At 40.7% G+C, this 27,796-nt stretch overlaps 1 protein-coding gene across 7 annotated transcripts in view; it reads right to left on the bottom strand.

The window, feature by feature from the left end:
• Positions 1-27,796, bottom strand: part of foxj3 (forkhead box J3) — a 126,515-nt gene that overhangs the window by 58,863 nt on the left and 39,856 nt on the right. For 6 of the 7 annotated variants that reach the window (XM_080215495.1, XM_080215498.1, XM_080215499.1 and 3 more), the window contains exons 2-3: positions 11,999-12,447; positions 5,496-5,570 (exon numbers count right to left, since the gene is read on the bottom strand). In XM_080215495.1, the coding sequence (XP_080071621.1) occupies positions 5,496-5,570; positions 11,999-12,316 (393 nt within the window). In that variant the 5' untranslated portion in view covers positions 12,317-12,447. Of the gene's footprint in view, positions 1-5,495; positions 5,571-11,998; positions 12,448-18,459; positions 18,540-27,796 lie in introns of those variants that run through there. The other variant, XM_080215496.1, reaches the window with a different exon arrangement.

Here is a 27,796-nt window from a genome sequence, read left to right as displayed (position 1 = left end):
TACCCGGGGCACAGGTAGGATCTGGAAGACTTTACCTCGAAGCGTGATAGAGGAGGATTCAACTGAGGCCTTCAAAAGAGAGTCTGATAATTATCCAAAGTGATAAGATTTGCAGGGCCATAGAGAAAAGCAGAAGAGTGGGACTAGCTGATTTCTCTTCCAGAAAGCCAAGAAAGACGCAAGAGTCCAAATGGCCTCCTCCTGTGCCGTAACCATTCTATGGATACCACATTACTGTTTGTGGAAGTTTTGTGAGAGCTTTCTATGCACAAATTGTGCTACTGATTTTCCTACACTACAGCAGTGGCTGCACCTCAAGTGCTTAATTGGCTGTAAATGCTTTGAGGCATCTAGTGGTCTTGTAAAGTGCTTTATAAATGCAAGTATTTATTTTCACAAGTCAATGGTTAGACCATAGTTCGTGTTCTCTTTTAGAATACTATCAAATCCAGGAGGCAGACATAGAAGAGCAGCATGGTGGCACAGTGGTTAGCACTGCTGCTTCATAGTGCCAGGGACCCAGGTTTGATTCCCCACTTGGGTCACGGTCTGCGTGGAATTTGCACGTATTCTCCATATTTGCATGGGTTTCCTCCAGGTGCTCTGGTTTCCTCTCAGTCTGAAAGACGTGCTGGTTAGGTGCATTGGCCGTTCTAAATTCTCCCTCAGCAAACCCGAAGAGGCAGCAGAGTATGGCGACTCAGGGATTTTCACAACGAGTTCATTACAGCATTAATGTAAACCTACTTGTGACACTAATAAATAAACTTCTTTAAAAAACTTGAATGGGCAGCACAGTGGCACAGTGTTAGCACTGCTACCTTACAGCGCCAGGGACCCAGGTTCAATTCCTGGCTTGGGTGACTGTCTGCGTGTAGTTTGCACATTCTTCCCCATGTCTGCATGGATTTTCTCTGGGTGCTCTGGTTTCCTCTCAGTCCAAAGATGTGTGGGTCAGGTGGATTGGCCATGCTGAATTGCCACCTAGCATCAGGAGGTTTAGCAGGGTAAATATGTGGGGTTACAGGGATAGGGCCTGGGTGGGATTGTAGTCAGTGCAGAGTTGATGAGCCGAATGGCTTCCTTCAGCACTGTATGGACTCTATGATGACAGATATAAACAGATGATACCAAGGGAAAGGCTTTAACTACAAGGGGCTTTTTTTTTAACCAGAACACTGAAAGTTAGGAGAAGATTTAAGTAGGAAACGGGACAGGCAATTTGCACATATTTCGAGCCCAGAAACAGCAATGCGATAGTGACTAGTTAACCCTCTAGAAGTAGGCCGTCTAGCCCTTCAAGCCTGCCCCGCCATTCAATAAGATCATGGCTGATCTGAAGTGGATCAGTTCCACCTTCCCGCCTGCTCCCCATAACCCTTAATTCCCTTATCTATCAGAAATCTATCTACTCGTGACTTAAACATATTCAACGAGGTAGCCTCTACCACTTCAATGGGCAAAGAATTCCAGAGATTCACCACCCTTTGAGTGAAGAAGTTCCTCCTCAACTCTGTTCTAAACTGCCCCTCCCCCTTATTTTGAAGCTGTGCCCTCTAGTCCTGGTTTTCTTTCTAAGCGGAAAGAATCTCTCTACCTCTACCCTATCTAGTCCCTTCATTATCTTGTAAGTCTCTACAAGATCCCCCCCTTCAGCCTTCTAAACTCCAACGAGTTTTGTGATGATAATGTTGATAATTATTGGCCAGGTCACTGGGATTAACTTCCCCGGTCTTCTTGAAAATAGTGCCATGTGATATTTTATATCCATCTGAGTAAGCAGATGGCGCCTGGTTTAATGTCATCTAAAAGTCGGCACTTAACGTAGCACTCCCTCAGTATTGCAATGGAATAACAGCGAGTCCTGAAAAAGGATTACAAACCTCAACCGTTGCCTCGAAGTCAAGCTTCTGTCAACTGAGACATGGTTGGCACTTGAGCTGCAAAATGGCTACCCTTCTTCTTAGAACAGTTACACACACAATGGCTAAACGGCCTCCTTGTCCACTGTATTATTCCATGGAGCTCCTGTGTTTTCAATCTCAAAGCCAAGTAACTAGACATCAGTTGCACAGAGATCCTACGTTGTCTGATTCAACCTGGCCAAAGGCACGGGATATCTGTATTGCCAACTCTCAATCTAGAAAAACGATTAAGCCACAGTTGGCCACATGACGTGCCTGACACCATCACCCAAACATGAGAAACTCTTCACCTGGAAGCAAATTTAGACAATTTCAACTTGAGATTGAGTGTTTCTTGTGAACAAGGCCCAAAGAACAAAACTGACTCCCAATTCTACACTAACCGAGAATCTCAAAGGCCACCTGTATGGAAAAAATTTGTAGGAGGCATTATTCTGAGATTGAGGGTGAGTCATATTGTTGGAAGCTATAGGGATCTTTACTTTGCACCTAATTATGTGCTACCTGTTCCGTGAGTGCATGTTGCTAATTATAGATGCCTGAAATGGAATTATTTCAACTCCAGGCACTGAGATTCCCCACCTTGATGATAATAGAAACTCCTTAAAACAAACACAATGAGTTTGCTCCCTTAGTAACGGCAGACATATTGCGTCAGACACAACAAGACTCTGGATAGCGACAGGAAAACATTAGCACCTGCCAAAAAGTGCACGGACCAACAGCAGGGTCCTAATCGCATTAGATCTGGCACTTGGGGCAGATGCACTGTAAGGTTGTTAATGATAGTAGTCTGTAAAGAGCCAAATCCAAGAGGCCCAGGTTAAATGAATCGTATCCTCAAACGCACCTATCCTTACAAATATAAAGCATAACTTAAATTGGAGCCAAGTCATTGGAATGAGAACAAATGTAATGGAAAGGATTAAAATCTTTTACTCCATCCCAAATTTGGCTCAGCAGCAAATTCAGCAAGTTGTAAAGGAACTCTGCCCAAAATCATGGGCATTAGTGCAACAAACATTTAAGACTGCACTCAGCTTCTAACGTACCCTTTCAAATTACAGTATAATGGGGTTTCAAGTCCAAATTTAGTCTATTTAAATGAGCTGGGACTAGAAAGTATTAGTTTATAGATGGAAACTCCCATGCACATACTCAACAGAATTATGTTTATTCAGATCTCAACTTTTATTGGTACAAATATCTTACATTTGTTTTCAAATCTTTCTTCTCCACAAAAATTGATACAGTGCCAAACGTGCAAATCAAATATCGACATCCCCAGGCACACCCTGCAAGTACTAACAACACTCCCACAGACCTCTCAGAAATACTGACTAACTGCAGGGATGCCCCTTCGGACACGTGTTTTAACAAAGCTAGAAAATTAAAGACAATTTCACTGCATATTATGCTCATAATGTTGCCTGGGTCTAGCTGGACAGGAATCTGATAACCAAGACAAACAACTTGGAATCTTTGGATATCAATCTGAAAACTCATCCCCTATGATGAGCAGCGGCAGTAATATAAATAAGGTCATGCAACTGGTTCAGGCATTGCCGAAACTCTTCACCTCCAAACAGATATATTTTTCTCTATGAAAAGTTGCACTTTCTCCCCATTCATTCGACCCTGGCCCAGTAAAGACATGAATGTGAGGGGTAAGGGGAGGGGAACTGCATTCATGAAGTACCTTGTGTGACATTAGCACATTCCAGAATACTTTACAGCCAGTCAAGTATTTCTAAAATGTAGTACTATTGTAAGGTAGGGAAATAAGATGACTAATAAGCACACAGCAAGATCCCTAAACTAATAATGAGATAAATGACTAGATATTCTGTTTTCAATGCAGTTAGCTGAGGTCACATTTGCCAGGGCACCAGGGGAACCTGCCTGCACTTCTTCAAACTACATCATGAGATCTTTTATGCAAAACTAAACACACATTTAGGGCCCCATCAATTTAATTTCTTAACTAACTTGATCTCTGACAGTGCAACGCCACTTCAGTAATACAAGGTTCCATACTCAAGGTCTGGAATGGGACTTGAGCCTTGACCTTTTGGGTCAGAGTGTTTATATCAAAACAAGGCCATCTGAAGAAAAACAATTTTTGCTTTTGTGCTGTGAAATACATCACACAATTTAAAGGAGCAGCTTCTACAATACTTGGAGCCTATTATAGACTTCTACTTGGTCCCATTGCTCACATGGAGCAAGAAACAATAATTGGTTTCTCAACTTCCATGTGTTTCTAACAAATGTACTTACTGGGGACTGGATTGTGCAATGCATCAGACTTTGGTCATTCAACTGAGAGCTGGTTTAAATCCAATAATGGAATGAAAGTCTTTTCTCTCTCTACTGACTGAAATGAATGGCACTTAAATCATATTCTTAACACAGTTTCTGATGGGTATAAAACTGCCCAAATTCAGCATCAAATAGCAATAAAATTGTCGCTTGGATGGAGTGAACATATTCTTTTGAATTTGAGGGTGAACCATACAAATCACAAGATTTACTTGCAACCAACGCCTATTGAAAGTGTTCTTGAAATAAGATGGAGTTCTATTTGTCGGAACTAACATCTCTCACCTGAATACTAAGCTCACCAACAAATGTATTTAAATATTTATTTGCATAATTGTGTTTAAATGTCACTTGCACGCTGAAACAAAATTTATAACCTACTGCACTCTCAACTTAATTTTCACAATTCTGACAGTGTGCATCCCCCCCACCCCCAAGCTTCTGGTCATCTACTCTAACATCTCCTTATACGTTCAGGTTTTGCCCATGAAGCGACGGCATATTTTACTCATGACAAAACTCAAATAGTACGAGTTGAATAATTACAATGTCACTGTTATTTAAGAGCAGTATGACGATACAGTGGTTAGCATTGCTGCCTCGTAGTGCTAGGGACCTAAGTTCAATTCCAGCCTTGGGTGCCTGTGTAGAATTGGCACTTGTCTGTGTGGGTTTCTTCCGGGTGCTCCGGTTTCCTCCCACAATCCAAAGACGTGCAGGTGAAGTGGATTGGCCATGTCCCTTAGCGACCTAAGATGTATAGGTTAGGGGGGATCAGTGAGGCAAATATGTGGGACGAGGGGGATAGGGCCTGAGTGGGATGATCTGCTGGAAAGTCGGTGTAGAGTCAATGGGTCAAATGGTCTCCTTCTACATTACGATTCTGAAGTAGAAATGCACTAGTGGTCATATGTAACTATCCTTTCAAACATGACATATTTTCAAGCTAAAGTGAATACTTCTTAAATGAACACAAAATAACCGGGGTGGGAAAAATTCTGTCAATCAATCCAACCATCTGATATGAAATCCTAAAAAACCGACCAGGGAATAGTCCGAGCAGCAAACTGTTTAATTGGGTTGTCATAAGTGGTTATCAGATTGGTGAAAAGAATTTTGATACTGGCAAGATGACTGATTTGCAGCACATCTCTTTTAAGTTCAAAATATGCTTGTTTATCTTTGACTCTACATTTGGTTCTAAGTACAATATCACACCACGCAGCAAAAAAAAAGCTGTGCATTTACCTTGCCTGGGTCATCCTTGGACCGAGGCACTTTCAGGAAACATTTGTTTAATGATAAGTTGTGTCGAATGGAATTCTGTAAGAAAACATAGATCAGTGTCAATGAATAAAATGGCAAATTGCATAATCACAAGAAAATCCTGCAATAGCAGATTCAATATTCCAAACAGCAAATATACTGATGCAAGAAGCCACTGCTTATCAGCAGTGTCAGAATGGCTGGATTGTCCTTACACTTAAGAAGTTTCCAAACTGGTTATTTTCAGGAAAGGCAAGACAAATGTGTTGTATTTAAGCCTAAGTGTGTTTGGAATAAAGTCTAGTTCAACTTTTAAAACAAATGCATGAAATGGAATAAATTTCTTAGTAACCAATGTCATGTATAACGTTAAATTAATTCCCATAGTTATTGGGAAGTTCTGATCTGTGATTTGCCTAAACTGATTTCATGTAATCTTGAAACAAGTAAATGAAAAAGGAACCAAGTTTACTGCAGGTCAGGCAGCACCCATGGACAGGAAGAGTTAACATCCAAGGTAATTTCGGTCACTAAGCAGAAACATTAACTCTATTTCTCTCTCCATCCAATGCTGCCTGACCTACTCTAGCATTTTCTGCTTTAATTTTGGACTTTCAACATCTACAATATTTTGCAATAGCCAAGGTTAGATTCAATCCAAAGACTTAAAAGTAAACCAACTGGGTCCTAAAGCAGTACTGTGCCATATTTTTAGAGAAAAGCAATACTAGTCAAATATCCATTACCCTCAAACTGTTTACACAGTAGTTCTAACCATATTCAAGGAAAATCTCCCACTGGTTGAACTGGTAAATGCATAATTCCGCAGGGATCTACAAGTACCTAATCTAATTGACCATGTTTCCTGGCTGTGCACAGTTGGGAAGCTACTTATCAACTGATGATAGAAGCCTGACTGACTACACAACTAGGAGCGAAACCATATACCTAACAGCCCTGCTCTCTATCACTAACTACAGGAAAGGATATCTCAAAAGGTTGGTTTTTTTTGTATATACAATTGTGAAATTCAAGTGAAGGACCAATGGTCAAAATGCAGGACAGCATAGACTTTTTCACAAGTGACTTCATTGCAGTGTTGACGGTGGCCCACATGTGACAATAACAAAATAAACTAAAACCTGAACATAGGCACATTGCTGAGATAATTGAAGGAATTGGGTGGCCATCAAATTTAGTTCCCAAGTTATTTGTGAGTACATGGCGACATGCATACCGCAAGATGAAAGACATACATAATACTGCTTCAGGTTTCGGAAACACTTTTAGGTTGACAGTCAGGAACTCTCTTGGAGTGGCATAAATTGCTTATTATGGATCCAAAATCTCTTCCTGCAACCCAGTGCACGGTAGCAGGCAGATGATTTGGATGGAAGATGATAACCGAGCTGGAATTCCCCCTTTAACTAGCATTTGTATTGTAACTGGTGTTTTGCTTTGCAGGATCAAAGCGACATGGTCCCCATAGTGACGTGTGGAACAAGCCAATAGCAAGCATAAACGTTTCAAACGTAATTGCACCGGATCATGATTGTAAAGTTGTTACACAAGTTATAGTGATGTATGAGGCACAGGGAAAAACACAAGGTGATTGTAAAGGTCAGGTCCTTTCTGTTGCATCATTACAGAACTATGTGGTTCATGGAAACTAATATAACCAAAAGGTATGTAACACTGATTATTAGTGTAAGGCAGGGATTCACCGATTTGCACAAGGGCGAGGACTAAGTTTCAGACTAATGTTATAAAGCAGTACCGTGTCATATTTTTAGAAAAAGTAGTACAGGTCAAATATCCATTATCCCAAATCCTCGGGGTCGATCACATTTTGGACTTTGGATAATTTTGGTTTTCAGATACCACATACGGGACTGGGCATACTTGTACTAAAATAGTCTAAGCCTAGGTGAACTATTGTCTAAAGTAAATAAAGTGGCTAGAAAAGAAAGATGCAACACTGAATAAATATGGGTACCTGTATTAAGTTCCCACCTGTGGCGCCATTTGCGATTCTGCTTGCAGGAAAGGGTTTGCAAGGTAAACAGTGCACACAAACAACGGGACTTCTGCACTAAAGATTAAATGCTGCTGGTGAGATTTGTCAGCTCAGGTCAGACTTCCCACCCTAAAGGTTGGGTGCAGTCAGCAATGTTCATGTTGGCTTGGGTCAGGGTCAGTGAGGTTTAAAAACTGTAGTATTTGGATGTGCTGGATTTTCGGATTTATGGATGAAGAATTCTTGACTTGTGTACGTGTATATATAGTTTAAAAACACAAACTGTCTTGCAATGGGAAGAAGGCAGGAAAATGGGGACGAGGAGCATATCAGCCATGATCAAATGGCAGAGCAGACGTGATGAGCCATGATCGAATGGCAGAGCAGATGTGATAGGCCGAATGGCATAGTTCTGCTCCTGTATTTTGTGAACTTATAATGAATTCTCAACGACTATGCGCATTTGCCCAGCATGTTTACTAGTGGCACTTGCTAGAAACAGGAACTTTAGCTTTGAAGGACTTGGTGCCAAATGCCAATAAACTGACTGAGTTAGCATGTGTTTCTTTGCGATGCACACAAACATAACTTGGATTTTCCCAACCATTGCAATTTTCTTACCACAGAAAATTACTCGCCATTGCAAAGAAAGAATTTACTTAATTAGCCCATCATCACTTTCTCATAATAATGTTTGCATTTCACAACCAATAAATTTGTTCTGAAGCACAGTGGTTATACTGGCAAACATAACAGTTAATTGGACAGAGGAGTCTCACAGACAGTAATGAAATGAATGACCAGTTAAACTGATTTGGTTGTTCTGATTGAGGGAGCAATGTTGGCCAGGAAAACTCCCAGCTACTGATTTGAACAGGCAAATAGAGTTGTGTTTTTTTTTAAAGTTTATTTATTAGTATTACAAGTAGACTTACAGTAACACTGCAATTAAGTTGCTGTGAAAATCTCCTAGTCACTACACTACGGTGCCTGTTCGGGTACACCAAGGGAGAATTTAATATGATCAATGCAACTAATCAGCACATCTTTCAGGCTGTGGACGAAAACTGGGATACCCAGAGGAAACCCACATAGACATGGGGAGAATGTGTAGACTCCACACAGACTGGACCCAAGCTGGGAATCGAAGCCAGGTCCCTGGTGCTGTGAGGCAGCAGCAGTGTTAACCACTGTGCCACCGTGCTGCCCATCTTGGTTTAACACCTCACTCAAAGACAGTGTTTCCAACAATAATATCCCTGATGATAACATACATGCTCAAGTTCTGGAGTGAAAGTTAACACACAACCAACCACACAGAGACAAAAAGAGTACCAACTGAGGCAAGCTGAATGAACACCAGTTTTGGTTTGGCTTTACCATTAATGACAGCTCATTAACCTGACCAAGCAAAACAACTGCCATTTGAATAAAGCCAAGTTAAGTCGCTCTAAGTGACATTCAGTTAAGATTTAATTTTATTTAAAATATACTCTCCAATTCTTACCACTCCTAAAAGATGATTATGCTGACACCATTAGCTTTCCTGTACCTCAAAGTGACTAATCTGTGTGGTTCTGGGAGGTTTTCTGGTCAACACTTGCCCCTCAATCAGAACAACCAAATCAGTTTAACTGGTCAGCAGATTATTCTTCCAGAAGGGTCATACAGTTCAGCCTGATCACATCCTCAGCACAGGTCGAATACACGAACACATTCAGTATGAATTCTACTCTTCAAACAATATGCAACTTTTACACATTCTTAATACAATATAGTTCTAAAACTCACAAGCATCTCTTGAAATGTCATTTGATTACAAGTGGGCAACATACCACAATTTCCTATTTCCGCATTAAAGAATTGCAACTGTAAAATTTCACTTTAAGATTAGGTACATTATCTTCTCTAAACACTTTAGAAGCATGCCAAAATATTACAGACTCTGGGAAGGTGAGCCTGACAAAAAAGTCATAACACTTTTTGTCAAGACCAAATAAAAGTATCACCATCAGTTGTAATTATATCTATGCAGCAGTGCCAATGAAGGCAGGCAGTTTGTTTTGCAAGGCAATCTGAAGAAATTGTAAAAAATTGTCCAGAACTAGCCATGGGTCTTTAACTTGTCACTTGACTTATTAATGGCAAGATTATTGTCAAGATACATTCAGCCATCCATTTAGCACAAATTTCAAGGAGCTTGGAGAAAAATAATATGATAGGGCCATGAAAGACAAATAACACATGAAGCCAAGTCAATTTATAATCAATGTTTGGCTGATTCTGGAAGCACTCAGTGATCTCACATATTACAAGACTGACTTGTTCCAATTTTTTAATAACCAGTAAGGTAAATGATATATTATTGTTTGGTAGAATTTGGTGATAACAGATGGAATTTTCCAAATATTTGTCAGAGTATTAGGCTCTGACTGAAAGCTTTCAGATGCACTGCTAAACGTTCAGACCAAATCTTGACCCACTCTGACAAAACGGGGTGTGTGTGTGTGTGTGTGTGTGTGTGTGTGTGTGTGTGTGTGTGTGTGTGTGTGTGCGCGCGCGGCTTACAGCAGCAGTCTGATGGGGTGGAGCCTGTTGAGCCACAAGGCTTGCTCCAGAGACATCAGGGCACCACCTTTAAAGGGACGAAGAACCCTCCCCACTGCCATGATAGGTCCCCCCCATTCCATGTTCTTCCCCCCCGCATTACACATAATGGAAACCACCTCCAAATTATGATCCCAGAGGACCACCCCCAGTACTGCATGCTGGCATAGGCAGGCGCTGCCTTACATTGGCACCCCCAGCAGGTTCCCTTCCACAGCTTCACATTCTTAAAAAGCTGTTGTTAACCTCATCAACTAGTGTCACACTACTGAAGTATGAATATTTAGTGAGGAGGAACATATGACTAGGAAGCCCTTTCATCATATTCAAATTTAGTGAAATTTATTAAAATGAGGTTCCCGCCCTCATTTCAGGGTGGCAGCCCCACCACATCACTACCAAGGGGCAGAGAAAATTGAGAATGAGATCTCGCAGCGAGGATCTCATTTCCTCACTTGCGATGTTTTGCGTCTGTATCACTGTTCCTGCTAACAGCGAACATTGGTGTAAAATTGCACCCAAAAAAAGGGATCAATTCTAAATCAGCATTTTGAAATTAAGTAATGAGGATTAAGATGACATTTATTTGTCTAAAAACAACGTCTCAGAGCATCCCGGACAACAATTTATTTGAGAGAATAAAATCAGTTAAAAGAAATTGAATAGCTGTAGATAGTGTTCGAAAAGAAGGGTCTTAACTTTCTCCTTCAAATACATACAAGCTTTGACTATCATTTATTAATTCCAACCCCAGATGACAGTTCCTGCTCTTTTTAAACGTACCTCTAACCATGCTTCTAGTTACCATCCCAATATCTCATCTTATAGTGTTAATTTTGTCTGATTATGCTCCACAGAAGAGCCTTGGGAGATTTTGATTATGCTACAAGCACAAAGTGCAAGCTGTTGCTGATTTTCAGCATCTATAATTAAAACAACTTACCTCATTAAATCACAGTTCTAAATCTCCCTTTATTTAAATGCTAGACCACATTGGGGTAAGGTGACTAAACCTTAATTCAAATCCATCCCCAGAATTCAAAGCCTTCTTTGGGGGCAATCCAATTTTCTTCCCCAAGTGTGATAACTTGGTGCAAAATTGCTGCACTGAGCACCTCTAGCACACTGTCCAAGTGGCCACGTCACAAGTTGGCACAGATATTAATTAACTATGAATCGAGTGAGAGAGAGGCAGGCACCATAACAAAGCTGACTCCAATTCTCAGCTAGTGTTCACACAGTCAATTTCCAGTTGGATTGCAAGCAGAATGAGGAACCTTGGCTGATTTTTTTTCTCCTTTTCAGTATCAGCCTTGGATCAATGATAGCATTCCTGTCTTTGACTCACCAAATCGTTCAGCTCGAAACCCACTCCAGAGTCTCAGACACAAAGCTAGTTGGCAACTCATACAACACTGAGGGAGTGTTGCACTGAAGGACAAACTGAGATTCAGTTGAAATGTTAAAGCAAAGCATGTGCACCTCCCCTCCATGCAAGTGGAGCTATCCAAATGGAAAGGGACATAGCCTGCCTCTCTTGAACAACGTGTATCTCTCAATCGAACCACTAAATCACATTATCTTATTTATTTGATTACTTCTATAGGATCTTTTGCACAAATTAGTTATCATGTCTATGTTACATCATTGATTACACTTTAAATGTACTTCACTGGTTGGTGAAAGGCACCCGAAAGAATTTACATACAACCTTTTACACGAAGTCGTCTTTTTCTCTGGCCCACTGTTAAAATACACAATGGCTTTGCCCTATCGGACATCAGGGGAGCTGAGAGTGGTGTCGTTTAACCTTATTTCAGCTAAGTTTAAATTATAGACAGTACCCAGCATTTTAACTTACCTTCCAGCCACTGCCAGCTTCTCTGTAATACGGGAAGTTGTCACAGATCCATTGGTAGATCTCACTGAGTGTCATCTTCTTTTTCGGGGAGCTGTTGATCGCAAAAGTGATGAGGCTGGCATAACTGTATGGTGGCTTGCCATCTTTATTCTGTGCATCCTGGTCCAGGGTAGTGTTCGGGTCCAGAAGTGGGGTTTTCTTTGCAACCCCACCGCCAGCTACGTTCTGGGCAGCATCCGCTTTTTGAATGGCTGCCCTCATCGTCAGCTGTGGCAGCCAATCCATGGACGTCAGGCTGCTCTCCAGCTCTGACGTCATTGTGCTGAGTCACTCCTCCACCAGATAGAGTTTGTAATCCACACAATAGGTGTTTCACTCCCAAAAGAGAAGCCACACTGCAGACAATTCCTAAACTCAGAAATCACTTGATTGGAGAAAGCAGGCTTATTCTAAAAGAAAGAAGAAACAGAAGGTTACAATCCAGTTGAGGAAACGTGTCAGAAAATAATACACCTCAATAAACAAAACTAACTTTTTATTAAATCTCAAGGTGACTGCAAAGCATTTCACTAATCTCCCCGACTGTAAATAAATCACTCTGGTAATAGAGTTGCAGAATCTAGGTAAATTGTTAACAATTTGTGTTGCCACAGGGCTTAAGCTTATTAACACTATACACTAAAAAGGAAAATAACCAGAATTATATTATACCCAGTGTGTAATTTAATTCAACCTCAAAGTTACTGGTAACTTCATTTTCATTGCATAAACAGCTCAAAACATCCTCTCCAAAAAGAAACTGGAGGGAACAAAATCTAAAATTATAAAACTGGGCATTTTTTCACAAGTCATTTAGCTATTCAATTCATTTTAATTGACTTTCTGTCCTGTCTAATGTGCCTTGTTCCACTGTAACCACACACGTATTCATGCATTTTTGATCAGGCTAGTTATTTTCTTGCTGCCACAGCTGATACGGGCCTTTCACCTTCTGCAACAAGGCTCTCCATTTCTGAGTTTTGATATTCCCACTCTGGCCAATGCAGGGCTAGACTGGCCCTTTATCTCAAGTCTTGACTATATCTATAGTAGGCCACTAAGTGGGGAGAAGCCATGGTTGGAAAAGTTGAAGATCACAGGAATCCCGACTCTCAGGCAGAAAAAAAGCATTTACTCCATCAAAATGAGCAGTTTCACGAGAAGTGTACAATATTTTGTTTCCAACAGTCAACCTTCAAGAGTTACAGATATTGGAGTGCAGGCTGTCCTTGCATTTATGACAGAATGTAGTTTTCAGGAACCAATTGTAAGTTGAAATGGTGCAAGTCAGAGCTGCTTTTCTCATAGGAATGATGGTATAAATGGGGGACAGGTTCCTGAACTAAGGACAGAAATCACACGGGCCGCTTGGCAGTGTAAAATGCTCTCAACTTTCACCCTGTCAAGTCGCTGAGGTGTTGGTACCTGCACACCTGAGCACAGGCAACTTGGTTAGTGTACGGGATATAATGAAACAATTCAATCTCTGTCAGCTGCATGTTTAACCTTGAACTTCTGCGAGTGAGAGTGCACATTAAATACAACATAAGCTCACAAATGCATTAAAATTGTGATAGTTGCATCTAAAAGCTTTAGCAGAATAAAACACTTGTTTTCAACCTAATACTGTTCATCCTGTCTAGTTACGGTCCGCCTTGTGTCCAATGAGGGGCATACACGTGGTGGGTCGTACTTGGGCTGCTCTTGGTTGTTCGAGATTGGCCTAGTGCTTCATGTCGTTAGTGTGTGCCTAAACTGGACCAGATACTGGGCAAGACGACAGCTCAGTGACTATCACTGATTGCTGTGCAGACACATGGATTTGGGCCTGCGCATTCTCCCCGTGCTTGCATGGGTTTTCTCCGGGTGCTCCGGTTTCCTCCCACACCCCAAAGATGTGCTGTTAGGCTGACTGGCAGTAATAAATTGTCCCTAAATTAGTTTCCCTCAATGTGGATGGCCATAAAACATTAGGCAAGGGTCATGGGTAGAGGGGGGGACTGGTGGTGTTAAGATGGCGGCGCGGGCTCATTGGGCTGAAGGGCCTGTTTCCCAGGCTGTTTTTGTTCTTTAGTTATAGAGGCACAGAACATCAATGTGCTGTAAGAATGTGCTAGTGTGGCGTCGCAAAGTCAAAACCGACATTATGAAGTCGAAATTGTTCACCAATTTATAAATGTTCGTCATAACTTTCACTCTGTATAGCTGAGGACTGCCTGCATTCAGTAATTGTAAAAGTCTCCCTTAACAAGATCTGCCTAACTCAGTAAAATTGATTTCTTTTGAAATTCAGATGATGAATGATTTAATATTTACAATATGTCACAGTTAAATGGTTTGATCTAATATGTGAAAGAATTCCACAGACAAGCAGAAACAAAGAGGGATGGAGCTATTCAGTAGAAGCAGTCTAGGAAATTCTCAAAGAAAATTCTCAAATAAGGAAAATCAAAAATAAATCAAAATTTGAAAAGGAGAACAAAAGGAGAAATATCAAAATACAGAGAATGGAAGATGAGGAACACTGTCAGTTTACATTTATATAGCACTGATATTGTCAGAAAAGGTGGAAAATATAACTCTAGTGTTGGAAGGGGTGACAAAAGCCAGATCATAATGTTTTGAGATTTTTGAAACTGGAGGGAGAGCAATTTAGTGGAAAGATCTAGCAAGAGTGTAGAACTGAGACAGATGAAGATTATGCTAAAAAATAATGTAAAAACGACCAGAGCCAGAGCTGGAGCATCAACTATAATTGGTTGTAGAGATAAAGAGGAGAGGGCCTAGCCACAAAGGGATTTGCAAATGGGAACAGGAATCTTGAATTCAATGTTTGGAGAGATAGGAAACCATCAGAGTTGATAAGGGATGACAGGAATTGAATTTGGGGAAAGTAAGAAACGGAGGAAAAATTTCAGACAAGCTGCAGTTAATGTGGGGTAGAACTCTGGAGGCCAGCGAGGAATTAGAGAGTTCAAATCTCAAGCTGATAAAAGCTAGCATGTGAAAGTAAATGGACAGTCATAAGATGATCTTTTATTTTGCTCATGGGCAGTTATATGAAATATTTGCATACATATTATATTTCACTGAATTTCTAGTGAGATCACTGACATCGTGAAATGTAATATTTAAGTTTTATTTTCCCACCCAATTGATGACTGGTAGGGGAGTGAATTCTGGCCACAACTGCTGTTATTTGTTTCAGGTGCACTCTGGTGCAAAAGCAATGAGTGAAAAGTTCCAAGAAGGGAATGCCCATTTTAACCAGACAGCACACGTACATACTCAAAGTGCTATGTCATTTTCTGGTTGATTAACTGTTACTTCAGGAGTTGTACCACAAACAAGTTACAACAAGATGTGTATCTGAAATCGTGTTGCACCACATATACACACATTTACTTCTAAATCCAGGTAAGTCCTTCCTTTACTAAGAACAGATGGTTTAAAAAAAGTCCACATAATACGAAGTGCTTTTGAGTGCATGAACGCTGCACCCAGGGACCACAAATAACATGAACAGAACGTATTCATCAATGGCCACCCTTATGTAAGGTCAAAAGTAGGGATAATCACTGATGACTGCACAATGTTCCGTACCATTTACAACTCCACGAATCAGGAAGCATTTCATACCAATATGCATCAAGACCTGGACAATACTTAGGCTGGATTGACAATGGCAAGTAACATTCATGCCACACAAGTGTCAGGCAATGACAATCTCAAATAATTGATGATCTAGTCCTCTTGCATTGACATTCAATGGCATTTCCTTCATTGGACCTCCCACTCTCAACGTTCTGAGGATTACCACTGACCAGAAAGTGAACTGGAATAGCCACAAATAATGTAGGTCAGAGGCTGAGAATTTTACAGTGAGTAACTCAATTTCAGACTCCCCAAAGCTTGTCCTACATTAATAAGGCATAACTCAGGAGTATAACAGTATACTCTCCACTTGCCTGGATGAGCATAGCTCCAATGATACGCAAGGAGATCGGCATCCTCAGGACAAAATAGCTCGCTTGATCTGCAACGGATCCATCACTTTTAAGTATTCGCTTTATATATGCCATATATAAGATGCACAGCGGCAACTCACCAAGCCTCCTTCAGGAGCACCTTCCAAACATCCAACCACTTATCTAGAAGAACAAGGCAGCAGATGCATGGGAACATCCCACTTACATGTTCCTCTCCAAGCCACACAGCATCCCAACTTGGAACTTCATCACCATTCCTTCAGTGTTATGGGATCAAATTCCTGGAACACTCTTCCCAACAGCACTGTGGATATGTCTGCATTGAATCGGCTGCAGCAGTTCAAGAAGCTGTCTCCTCACCATTTTCTTAGGGGCGATTAGGGATGGGCAATAAATGCTGGCTTTACAGCCACTCCCACATCCTATGAAAGAATGTTTAACAGCGCCTAATTCACTTTACAAAATAAAACCCAGGAATCTCTACTAAACAAAAATGTTCTTCAAAAGGAAATCTCAATGGTATTGTAGGGGCAGGAATGGGGAAAACGAACAGGTAGAATGAGTTTTTATTGTAAGTACTGCCATTCCAAAGCAGTCAGAAATTTCACATTTGGTGCACTTTCTAGTTCCCATGCCAATCTTTCTTGGGGCTGTCAATTTGTACTGTGGAGCCATATCCGACAGGAACTGAGTTCGCCATTTATTCCGAAACATGGAAAAGATGCTTTTCAATTAATTAACTGCAGCTGAACTCAGTCCCAACAATTAAATAACCAATGTCTAATCCATTATGCTATATGGTTCCCAATGTAAAAGGAACAAACTTCATTAACTGGAACCACAGGTGCTTATAAAGCTCTTTTTTAAAACGGCAATCAGCTGCAGACATGTGGTTCGATATTCAATACTTATGGTTAGTAATACAAGCGTAACTATTTCTCTTTCAGGCGGGTCTGAGGAATAGCCACTGGATGTGCCAAGTCCTTTTGTTTACCAGCAAAAGTTTAATGGGGACAGTGACAATAGGAATATGAAAGTGCCTTATAAGAGTGAAGCTGAAGTAGTTATCAAGCCACTTGAAATTGGGAACTAGCTTGCTGACTTTAATCTGATGTAGAGATATCTCAGATCAATGAGGCAAAAAACTGAAGAGAAAGGAGTTTTATAAATGAATCCCAACAGATTTCAAATAATCAGTTTTTGCAAGCCCCTTCTGTGGTCACTCTATGGTCCTATACATGCTCAAAGTCTACAAATCCAACATCAGATTACCAGCTTGGCAGTTCACTTTAGCCAGTACTGATGAAGCGGTTTCATTGCCTCGGTGCTTGCCTCTTTTGCATTCACACCCAAGGCAAATGGGACTGGACAGATGGGTTTTTTTCCCTTAAACGTAAAGTACAATTTTACTTGCTTGGTTCTAGACCTGTAAATGAGAATGATCTCAAACCTCTCAGGAAAGTGAATTGCCATAATCGCCCCAAATAGGTTTCAATAGTGGAAAGTGAACTATATGTCAAATTGATAATTCACATAAAAGGATCACACCTTCAGCACACAATGAAACATCAAGATTCCTGAAGATTCATTTTTACAAGGTGCTTCACTTTTGAAATCTAATTACTTGAAGCCACCTGTTTCCAGATATAATTATAGGCAGAGTTAATCTTACACTCAGCTAATTAAACTAAAAGTTATCATGTGAGATTACATTTTCGTGAAGCCAGATAAATACCTCCCCAGGTGTGCAGATTGTTAATAATTCCCATGTGAAAAAGGTTACAGAAATTTCAATTCAGAAGCCAATGAAGCAAGGACATTGAGGCTGATGCGCTTAATTATATTTACTCATCACATTTACCCTATTCTTACCAAACATGAGCAACCGATGAAAAGGTTCCACTTGGAGGCAAAGGAATTACTTGAGCAAGTATGGCAACACTAGCAAATATTTGACAACTATCAGCAAGCTCTACTTAAAGCGATATTATCCCAGGTGAACCCAAATCTAACGCCAAGACAGTACTGGATTTGGCGCCAAGTCATGGGTCCCATACCACAGTCAGGTACGCTTTCTAGAGTGCTTCCATCAGCACTGCCTCCATAGCATCCTCAAGATTTCGTGGGCAGGACTGCATCACAAACACTGAAGCCCTGGAAACAGCTAACAACATCAGCAGAGACTTTCCTTCTGCAAAGTTAACTACTGGACGGGTTACATTAGCCACCCACCGTGGGAGAGTCTGTCGTCAGTGGGCCTGCAATCATTGAGCCCAATCTTAGAATTTTTCTCTACAAAGGAATGCCGAAAGAGAAAGACAGATCAGACATGCATGATTATCTCAGCTGCATTTTGCACAGACTTATATCTTCCATACCAAAGCTCAGGACAGCTGAGTATGCCATTAGCCTTTACTCTTCAGCCCTACTCACCAGAAAGACAGCTAATTGAGTTTTCTGATGCATTATTGGTATATCCACAAGAACTGCTTTTCCAATATCCAAGTATTACCAGTGTCTCAAACAGTAGACACCGCGCAGCCTGGGTTGTGTCTGGATAGAACACTCGATTCGCATTTTAAGCTGGGGTGAAGCACAACAGGAAAATTGAGGCAAAGTCCACGACCATCTTTAAAAAACTCTATTAATGATTTTTGTTTTCAGGGGCTGTAGGAATAAAAGAATTGAGGACCCCATTTAACATGTTATCTTTACAACAAATAAAATTATGATCTTCAAAAGTATGAACTCAGCAATATTTCATTTCCGTGCACCAGCCCAGACTTCTTTCCATTAATCAGCACTAAAGTTCACCAGCTGTATGCACAGTAATACGAGTGAAGCAATGCTCTATCAAGAATACTGATCACGTTTACTATAACTTTCATTCACTTCACTGGCCTTGTGACAAATTAAGGGGATTTTAGAAACCAGGAATAGATTTATAGATTGATTTTTGATTCAAGTTTATGCAGATGGTTCTTAACAATCAGTAAAAACTAATCTCAAAGGTGGTTCTTCCCAACTTCTTTCAGAAAGTGGATTCACTTAGATGTATGTCCTCTGTTTTGCCATTACTAAGCCCAAAGCCTCAATTGTTTTGCGGTCCATGGCTCATCAGTGCAGTTCTTGCTCTTTAAGATATCTGACCTGAAGCCAGCCATTACATTTACTGGGCAACTGGACTCATGTTCACTGTTTCATATTCAGTATATTAAATCTTCTTCCCAGTTTCGATGCTCAGCTCTGCTCCACACCCTAGCTGGCTAGTTAGTCAAACTTTTCTTTATTACAAATCAGATGTTAGAAATCTGAAAACAGAAACGATAAAAACTGGAAATAGTCAAGTCAGACTGCATCTGCAGAGAAACAAAAATCCACCAACTTTTCAGATGACTGGGGAGGGTGTCTTTCAACATGAAGCTTTGACATACTATTTTTCCACAGATATTATACAGTAATTCCAGCTTTTGTTGTACTTTTTTTTGCTAATGTGGGATAGCACTTCACTCACTGTAAAACTCTTGACATGAAAGCAACTTAAATGAAAATATCCCTCTAAACACAAGGACGTTACACGCATCTAATAATTATCCTGCATTTTGAAATAACTTAAACATATTACAATAACAGCAAATGTGTTACTGAACTGACCTGCCATTAAGTCATCTTTTCAAAAATTGGTAGTTTTAAATCCAACATCAGTCCAGCTACTTCCATGAATTAATTAGAAGTGTTTACAGCATAGAAAATGACCATTCGGCCCAATGTATCTGTGGTGAAGCGCTGCTGGAGAATCCCAAAAGAACACTACCGTTCTAGTCTCGGCCTTTGGTTTTGTATCTTTATCGATTTCAAACGTCGAATCAGATTTCGCTTAAATGGATGCAATGGTTCTAGTCTCAATCAATCCCTATGGTAAAGTTTCCATTCCTACTTTTTATTATTATTTTAAAAAGCTTAGTTAAATCTACTCTTAACCTTCTTACTCCAGTGGAAATAGACAGCACCGCAAATCTCTTCACAGAACTAGTCTTCCATTCCTAGCATTAACCTGCTATTTGCCTAGACTATGTTTTCTGTGACTTGAATGAGATTCCCAAAATGCAACCATTACTCCAACAGTGGCCTAACCAATGTTTTGTATGAATTTATTACTACTTCATCTATATCCTCTCAGATGGATGTAAAAAAAATCCATGGCACACTTCAAACAAGAGCAAGAGGGCTATCCCTGAGACTTATCCCTCAATCAACATCACAAAAACAGATCATTTGATCACTATCATACTACAGTTTATGAGAGTTTGTTGTATGTAAATTAGTTACTGTGCTGTCAACATTACAACAGTGACTACAAGAGTACTTCATTGGCTGCAAAGCTCTCTAGGGTGCCCGCTGGTCACAAAAGATGCTACATAAATTTATTTATTTTATGTACTCTTTATATAGCATTACAGATCTGCATTTGCAATTTCAGGGATGTTTCATTACTCTTTGTCTTTCTATTCATCAGTTATGGCCAAGTTGGTAGCACTCTCACTTCTGAGTGAAAATGCTGCAAATTCAGGTCGCACACCATGTTTCAGTACAAGAATCTAGGCTGACACTCCGGTGCGTACTGAGGGGGTGCCGCATTGTAGAGATGCCTTCTTTCAGGTGAAACATTCAACCAAGGTTCTCTGTGCGCTATCGAGTAGGTATAAAAGATTCCACAGCACTATTTTGAAGAAGGGTAGAAGAGTTCTTCTCGATGGCCTGGCCAATATTTATTCCTCAGTTAACGTGACCAGAACTGGTCATCATCACATTGCTGTTTGCAGAATTTACTGTGCACAAGCTGGCTGCCATGTTTTCCAAATTATAACAGAGTGACAATTCTTCAGAAAGTACTTCATTAGATTTATGAAGCTTTGGAATATTCAATGATCATTACAGGTACTATATAAATATAAGCCTTTCCATTTTTCATCCACACCTGCTTGTGTCTGGGACAACTAGATAGGGATTTCAAGAAAAGATTGGTTGGTATAGGAGGAAGATTTTCATCCCAAGGATTACTGCTTCAGCTCATGAACCCTGCAATGAATCCAGCATATTCTTTAACAATTACTTATTCCATTGGCAGAGATCAAAATAATCAAACACCATCCTGCCCTGAACAGGCAAGAACATGCTGGAACAAGTACAGACTTATTGGTGTTAGCTTCTGGGACAAGGAGTACTGGACGTTAGCTCTTTATTAAATCACCCAGAACGAAACTAAGCAATAATGCAATGCAGATTAGCCCAATTTGAAAAGACAATATTTTCCCTTCTGCATTTTTATGACTGGTCATATCAGTCAAATACTAGATTTCACTCAGAAGCAACAGCAGCCATCAATAGGAGACATGCATCTTCCTATATTACCAAAATACGAAGCAATTCATTACACCAGCAATTATTTTCTCTCTACTCCAACCTGATTTGATTTATCGTTGTCATATGTATTGGCATACAGCGAAAAGTATTGTTTCCTGCACGCTATACAGACAAAGCATACTGTTCATAGAGTAATATCATTTTGTTGGCTACTGCAGAATACCATTTGCTTTTTATACTTAGAAATGTAAATATCAAGTTGGCAAAATCCTGGAGACTTGATATCCATAGTTTGCATAAATTACCGAAGGCTACATATTGTCATGAAACTTTGGGCAAGGCATCTTGTGTTCCATAACGAAAACATTTCACAGAATTACACATGGGTAGCTCACATAAATACACAGATGCAATCAATAATTATTTAATTTGAAAGTTATTTACTCTCAAATCTTGCCCCATATTTATTCTCTGCTACCCAAACTACAGACCATCTCTGGTTAACAGAACAATATCAACTCTCAGTGAAACCCAATCCAGACAAGGTGCAGTAAAAAAAAAACACTCTCAATTCAACTTGTGTCATGTAAAGAAGGGCCTGCCCTCGACATGTCATCTCTGAAAATGGTGGAAAGGGTAGGGGGACGGTAAAGGGGGTCAAAGCAAATATGTCGCAGACATTTCATGGCACCGTCACGACACAGACATAACATTTGGATTTCCAGACTGCAGCCTGCAAGAAGCAAAAAGGCAGCTGCAGGTTGGTGTGGCACTCAGTTCAGTTACACAGCTGTTAGACCTTGTATTAAACTGTCTAACATTTCCTGGGTAAGTATCCAGATAAGTCCTTTATATCTGGTCTGACACTGCACTCTGAGCTCAGGGTCAGAAACATTTGTGAAGGATCTAAGGCAGCAGGGAATCAGCCCATCGGAAGTTTAAACTTCCTGGGCAATCCCCACGCAGACCTGTGCTTTAGGACTTGTGCACAGTTCTGGCACACTTCTCCAAATGTACATCCTGCCTCCAACGATCCGGAAACAAGATGATCTGGGGCAATGTACTCAAGCCCATAAGGCTTGAATACATTCTTTTGACTTAAAGACAAGAGTGGTGTCAAATGAAAGGAGCTGTGCAAGCTTTATACTGCAGTCAAACTGACTATATCTAGTGCTGAGTGACAACACTGATGCCCAAAATGGAAGATGCTCAGTTCCCTAACGTTATCATGATAAGCATAAAGTTAGAAATAAATGTTCTTAAGTTCTCCATTCCCGGATTCAACAACAAAATCCTCATCTTATATCAAAAGTTCTTAAAAATAAATACAAAAACTGTTATCATCATTCATTTCAGTTTTGCAGGAGTAAGAGAGAAAACTCAACTCTGGGAAAAATGAGGCTCATAAGTCAGATAATGGTTTCCAATGGTCTGGACACATAGAGAAGAGCTGGTAGTGAGCGACATTAATTATAGCATGGGCGCCTCTTATGAGAGAGGCCGAGCACACCAAACCAGAATTACTTACTCCCTACAGAAAACATTGCAGAACAACTCATACAGTATGTGTGAATGGTAAGCATCTGAAGCACCTTGTGGAAAAACAGGAGAAGCCATTTTGTTAGTTAAAATAGTGATTGAGAAGCATTCCAGCTCAGGGTTAAAACACCGATTCCCAACACTTAGAAAAAGTGCTCCTGCTAATTTGCCGTTTTGAGTAACTACAAGGTTACTTGAGATGTAGGTCAAAGGAAGGTGTGTATACGTGAATTCTGTACTCATCAATGCTAAGAATGTTACTGTCGAAAAACAGAACACCTCTCCATTTCAGATACTCACAGTAACAGTATTAAGCACTCTCACATCAGGTACAATGCAATTAGATCCAGGGTAAGACTCCTGCTTTTCTGTCTCAGAAATGTGCCTTAGCTCTAATCTTAGCAAAGTGCTGTAACTGTCCCTTTCTTTTCCATTTGCCAAACTAGCCAGTTTGTGGTCTAATTGTAAAAGGGTGCCATGTGAGGGGAGATTTTGTGCTATGTTACCAAGCTCACCGGGAACCAGATTAAATCAAGCTAACTCAATCCCTGTAGCATCCATTCTGCCCAGGAGACAAAGGAGACATTCAACCATCAGTACCACCTCAATTTGAACACAGCCCAAAGGCAAAAGCCTGTGTCTAATCCTCGGTACAGATGAATTCCCCTTCCTTGCCATGTACCATCTGGATCTCATTTTTGCCACCTAACTTCATTCCAGGCTGCTACTTATAAGAACAAAGGAAATAAAACTGATCATCCTGAGTCACTCCCAGTACCTGCAGGAAACCAACTAGTGATCAACATGAAGTCAGCAATTAATGTAGAGGATGAACAACGATCTACAGCCAGTGAAATCCAGTTAGAATTTAGTCCAACAGTTTCCATAACTCCCCATGTAAGAAGTCTCACAACACCAGATTAAAGACCAACAGGTTTATTTGGAATCACGAGCTTTCGGAGTGCTGTTCGTTCATCAGGTGACTCACAAAGTAACTTACTTTTGTCTGCATGCTGACGCAGAGATGGACAAAGTATAACAAATAATCAGTTGATGTTATAATTGCGCTGCAGAAACAATTTGGATTTATTCATGCTGAATTCTCTCAAGGGGATGCACAGGTCAAGTAAGCCATCACAAAGACCTATAAAGCATTCTAAGGTTCAACAATGGGGATTGAGAGTCCAACAGTAAATAATGCCAAATGTAAGCAAACATCAATTCAAGCACAATTCTTGGTGGTCTATTGTAGAAAGAACATTAAAGATATTGTGTAGACATTGTTTAGCCTGAAGATATCTGGAATGGAGAATCACAATTATGGAGGACAGAGTAGGTGGGGTTTTGTTAAGTATTTTTCAGCTGGCATGTATGCAAGGGCTGAATGGGCTTTTTCTGTGTTGTAAATTTTTCTATTGTGAAGAGTAGCAAGGAGGCTAAGATTTAAGAGATTTAAAATCATGAAGAGCTTTGACAGTGATTAGTGAAAGACTATTTCCTCTTGTTGGGGAATCTGATTTAAAGGTGTCATGATTTAAGGATGCGCTAGGAATTTTTTTTAACAAGTGCTGGTGCAATGCCTTGCCACAGAAAGTGGTTGAGACAGGTCATAGAATCCCTAAGTGCAGAACGCGGCCATTTGGCCCATCAAGTCTGCACTGACCACAATCCCACCTAGGCCTTATTCCCATAACCCCACATATTTACCCTGCTAATCCTCCTGACACTGAGGGACAATTTAGTATGACCTATCAACCTAACTTTACATCTTTGGACTTTGGGAGGAAACCGGAGCACCTGGAAGAAACCCATGGAGACACAGAGAGAAAGTGCAAACTCCTCACAGACAGTGACCCAAGGCCGGAATTGACCCAGGGTCCCCGGTGCTGTGAAACTGTTGTGCTAACCACTGCGCCTCTGATATTTCCTTTTTTTAAAAAGAGAAAAATTGGATGAATGTTTGAAACAGAGGAAGATATTGACTATGAGGAAAAGAGTGATGCAATGGGATTGGTGTTCGGTTATCCTAGTACCAGACTAGTACCTAGTACTAGTGTCAGTAATCCTAGTTCCAGACAGATCGAGCAAAAGCAAGACAGAGAGCAACAGAAGTCCAGATTAAACTGCATTCATTTCAATGCAAGAGGCCTGACGGGAAAGGCAATGAACTCAGGGCATGGATGGTACCTGGTACTGAGATATTACAGCAATTACTGAAACATAACTAAGGGAGGAACAGGACTGGCAGCTCAATGTTCCAAAAAGGGAAAAAAGGGATGTCAGAAGTTGCAGCGAGACTTAGATAGGATGCAAGACTGGGCAGAGAAGTGGCAGGTGGACTTCAACACGGATAAATGTGGAGTGGTCCATCTTGGCAGGTCCAGTGGGATGAAGGAGTATAATATCAAGGGTAGGACTCTTAGCAGTGTAGACGATCAGAAGGACCTTGGGGTCCGGGTCCATAGGACTCTTAAATTGGCCTCGCAGGTGGAGGATGTGGTCAAGAAGGCGTATGGTGTACTAGCCTTCATTAATCGAGGGATTGAGTTTAGGAGTCGGGAGATAATGCTGCAACTTTATAAGACCCTTGTCAGACCCCACTTGGAGTACTGTGCACAGTTCTGGTCGCCTCGCTACAAGAAGGATGTGGAAGCTATTGAAAGGGTGCAGAGGAGATTTACAAGGATGTTGCCTGGATTGGGTGGCATGCCTTATGAGGATAGGTTGAGGGAGCTAGGTCTTTTCTCCTTGGAGAGACGAAGGATGAGAGGTGACCTGATAGAGGTTTACAAGATGCTGAGAGGTATAGATCGGGTGGATTCTCGGCAGCTATTTCCCAGGGCTGAAATGGTCGCTATGAGAGGACACAGGTTTAAGGTGCTGGGGAGTAGGTACAGAGGAGATGTCAGGGGTAAGTTTTTCATTCAGAGGGTGGTGGGTGAGTGGAATCAGCTGCTGTCGGTGGTGGTGGAGGTGAACTCGTTGGGGTCTTTTAAGAGATTTCTGGATGCGTACATGGGATTTAATGGGATTGAGGGTTATAGATAGGCCTGGTAGGTAGGGATATGATCAGTGCAACTTGTGGGCCGAAGAGCCTGTTTGTGCTGTAATGTTCTATGTTCTACTCCACCAAGCACAAACATTATGAATGGAATGACATGGTTCCAGCGTGTGAGCATCCGTCATACTATAAGTTTCAAGAATCTTCCTCTTTGCTGAAAGCACTGACAAATGCTGAGGGACAAGGACCAGCGGCCCTTGAACACCTACATCATCACTAATATTAGAGGTCATCACATCCAAATCCAATCCTATCTGTGTCCTGACTTCCAAGTGTTCCCTTTATAGGAAGGGTAGCTGGTTAGTTAACAGGAAACAAATATTCATTTCATAAATGCTAGGACACTGAAGCCACTATATGACGACCTGTACTACTGCACCAGGATCAGGTCAAGAATTGCACCATGTAGTCCATCAGCCTTGGGCAAATTTCCTTTTCTGTCTGCCAGTTTGGCATATGCTCCCGCAAGCTACAATTGCCATCCACTGTCACGAGAGGCATCTGGCAGCAATTTGAGCACTTTGTTCCTTTTCCACTTTTTCCCCTATTTCTGCTGAAAGGGATCACTGTCTTGCTCAATGCAACGCAGATCAAGGACCGTGTAAAACGAGATTTGTACAAGCATCCACTTCTAATCTTTGGCACCCAGTTTTCTCAAATTTAACAAGATTCACTCATATTGTGCACAAGCCAAAAAGTAAATGACTGAGTTTCAAAAACAAGTGCGTGTTGTGGTAAAAGATCTGAAGTTTGGGAACTCCCAGCTACTGAGAGTTTCACTTTCAAGCTCCAAACGTACTAGGAAGTTAAGAGTGCTGATCTGAAGTTGTGGTAAACTATGATGCTAACGTTGGAGTAAACACTAAAATATATGACAACATTTTCAACATATGTGATCACGTGAAAAACTACTGTAGATCATCATGTATAAATCGATCAAGCTTATAAGACAACCAAATATCATCTTTTTGCATATACAAACATATTATACCCACATTTAGTAGTCACCCTCGATTTTTCACGCCACAAATGGATGGTCTACTTATTGGTACCTTATAACTGGGTGCAAGGGAATAAGTAGGTAATGCAGGTTGTGTTGCACAGATGTGTGGGAATCTAAGTAGCACTGTTGTATGACATAAGCCATCTCTAATTCATCACAACTGTATAAGACATAGTATTAACTGCTGAAAGTCAATTTTAAGTTTTACTGGTCTGTAAAAAGCATGTCACATGGGTGTCTCACAGAAACCTAGAAAATTCTGACAGGACTAGACAAGGTGGATGCAGGACATTTCCAGTAGCGGGGGAGTCCAGACCCAGGGGTCACAGACTAAGGATACAGGATAAACCATTCAGGACTGAGATGAGGAAAAATTTGTGCACCCAGAGAGTGTGGTAAGCCTGTGGACTTCTTTCCCACAGAAAACAGTTAAGGCCAAAACATTGTATGCTTTCAAGGAGGAGTTAGATATAGCTCTTGGGGCTCAAGGGATCAAAGGATGTGGGGGAAAACAGGAACAGGTTACTGAGTTGGATGATCAGTCAGAATGAGTGGCAGAAAAAGCTTGAAGGCCAACTCCTGCTCCAACTTTCTATGTTTCTCTGTCATATTTTCCCAGCTACATATAACATATATATACAGATTGATATTTGAGACACTTCCAACTTTTATGTTAATTTTCATCCACAAAATTTTAGCCCCTTACACAGCAACAATATACATGCAATAATTATTTTGCTAAAATACATCACCATAAAACTGCAAATAAATGATCTGCAGAGAAAGGAGACTGCAAAGATTAT

The sequence above is a fragment of the Carcharhinus amblyrhynchos genome, chromosome 30 (assembly GCF_965287045.1).
Source record: "Carcharhinus amblyrhynchos chromosome 30, sCarAmb.v2.hapA, whole genome shotgun sequence".
Taxonomy (NCBI): domain Eukaryota; kingdom Metazoa; phylum Chordata; class Chondrichthyes; order Carcharhiniformes; family Carcharhinidae; genus Carcharhinus; species Carcharhinus amblyrhynchos.
Note: the sequence above shows the minus strand (reverse complement) of the source record. Positions and strands in the feature narration are given on the sequence as shown.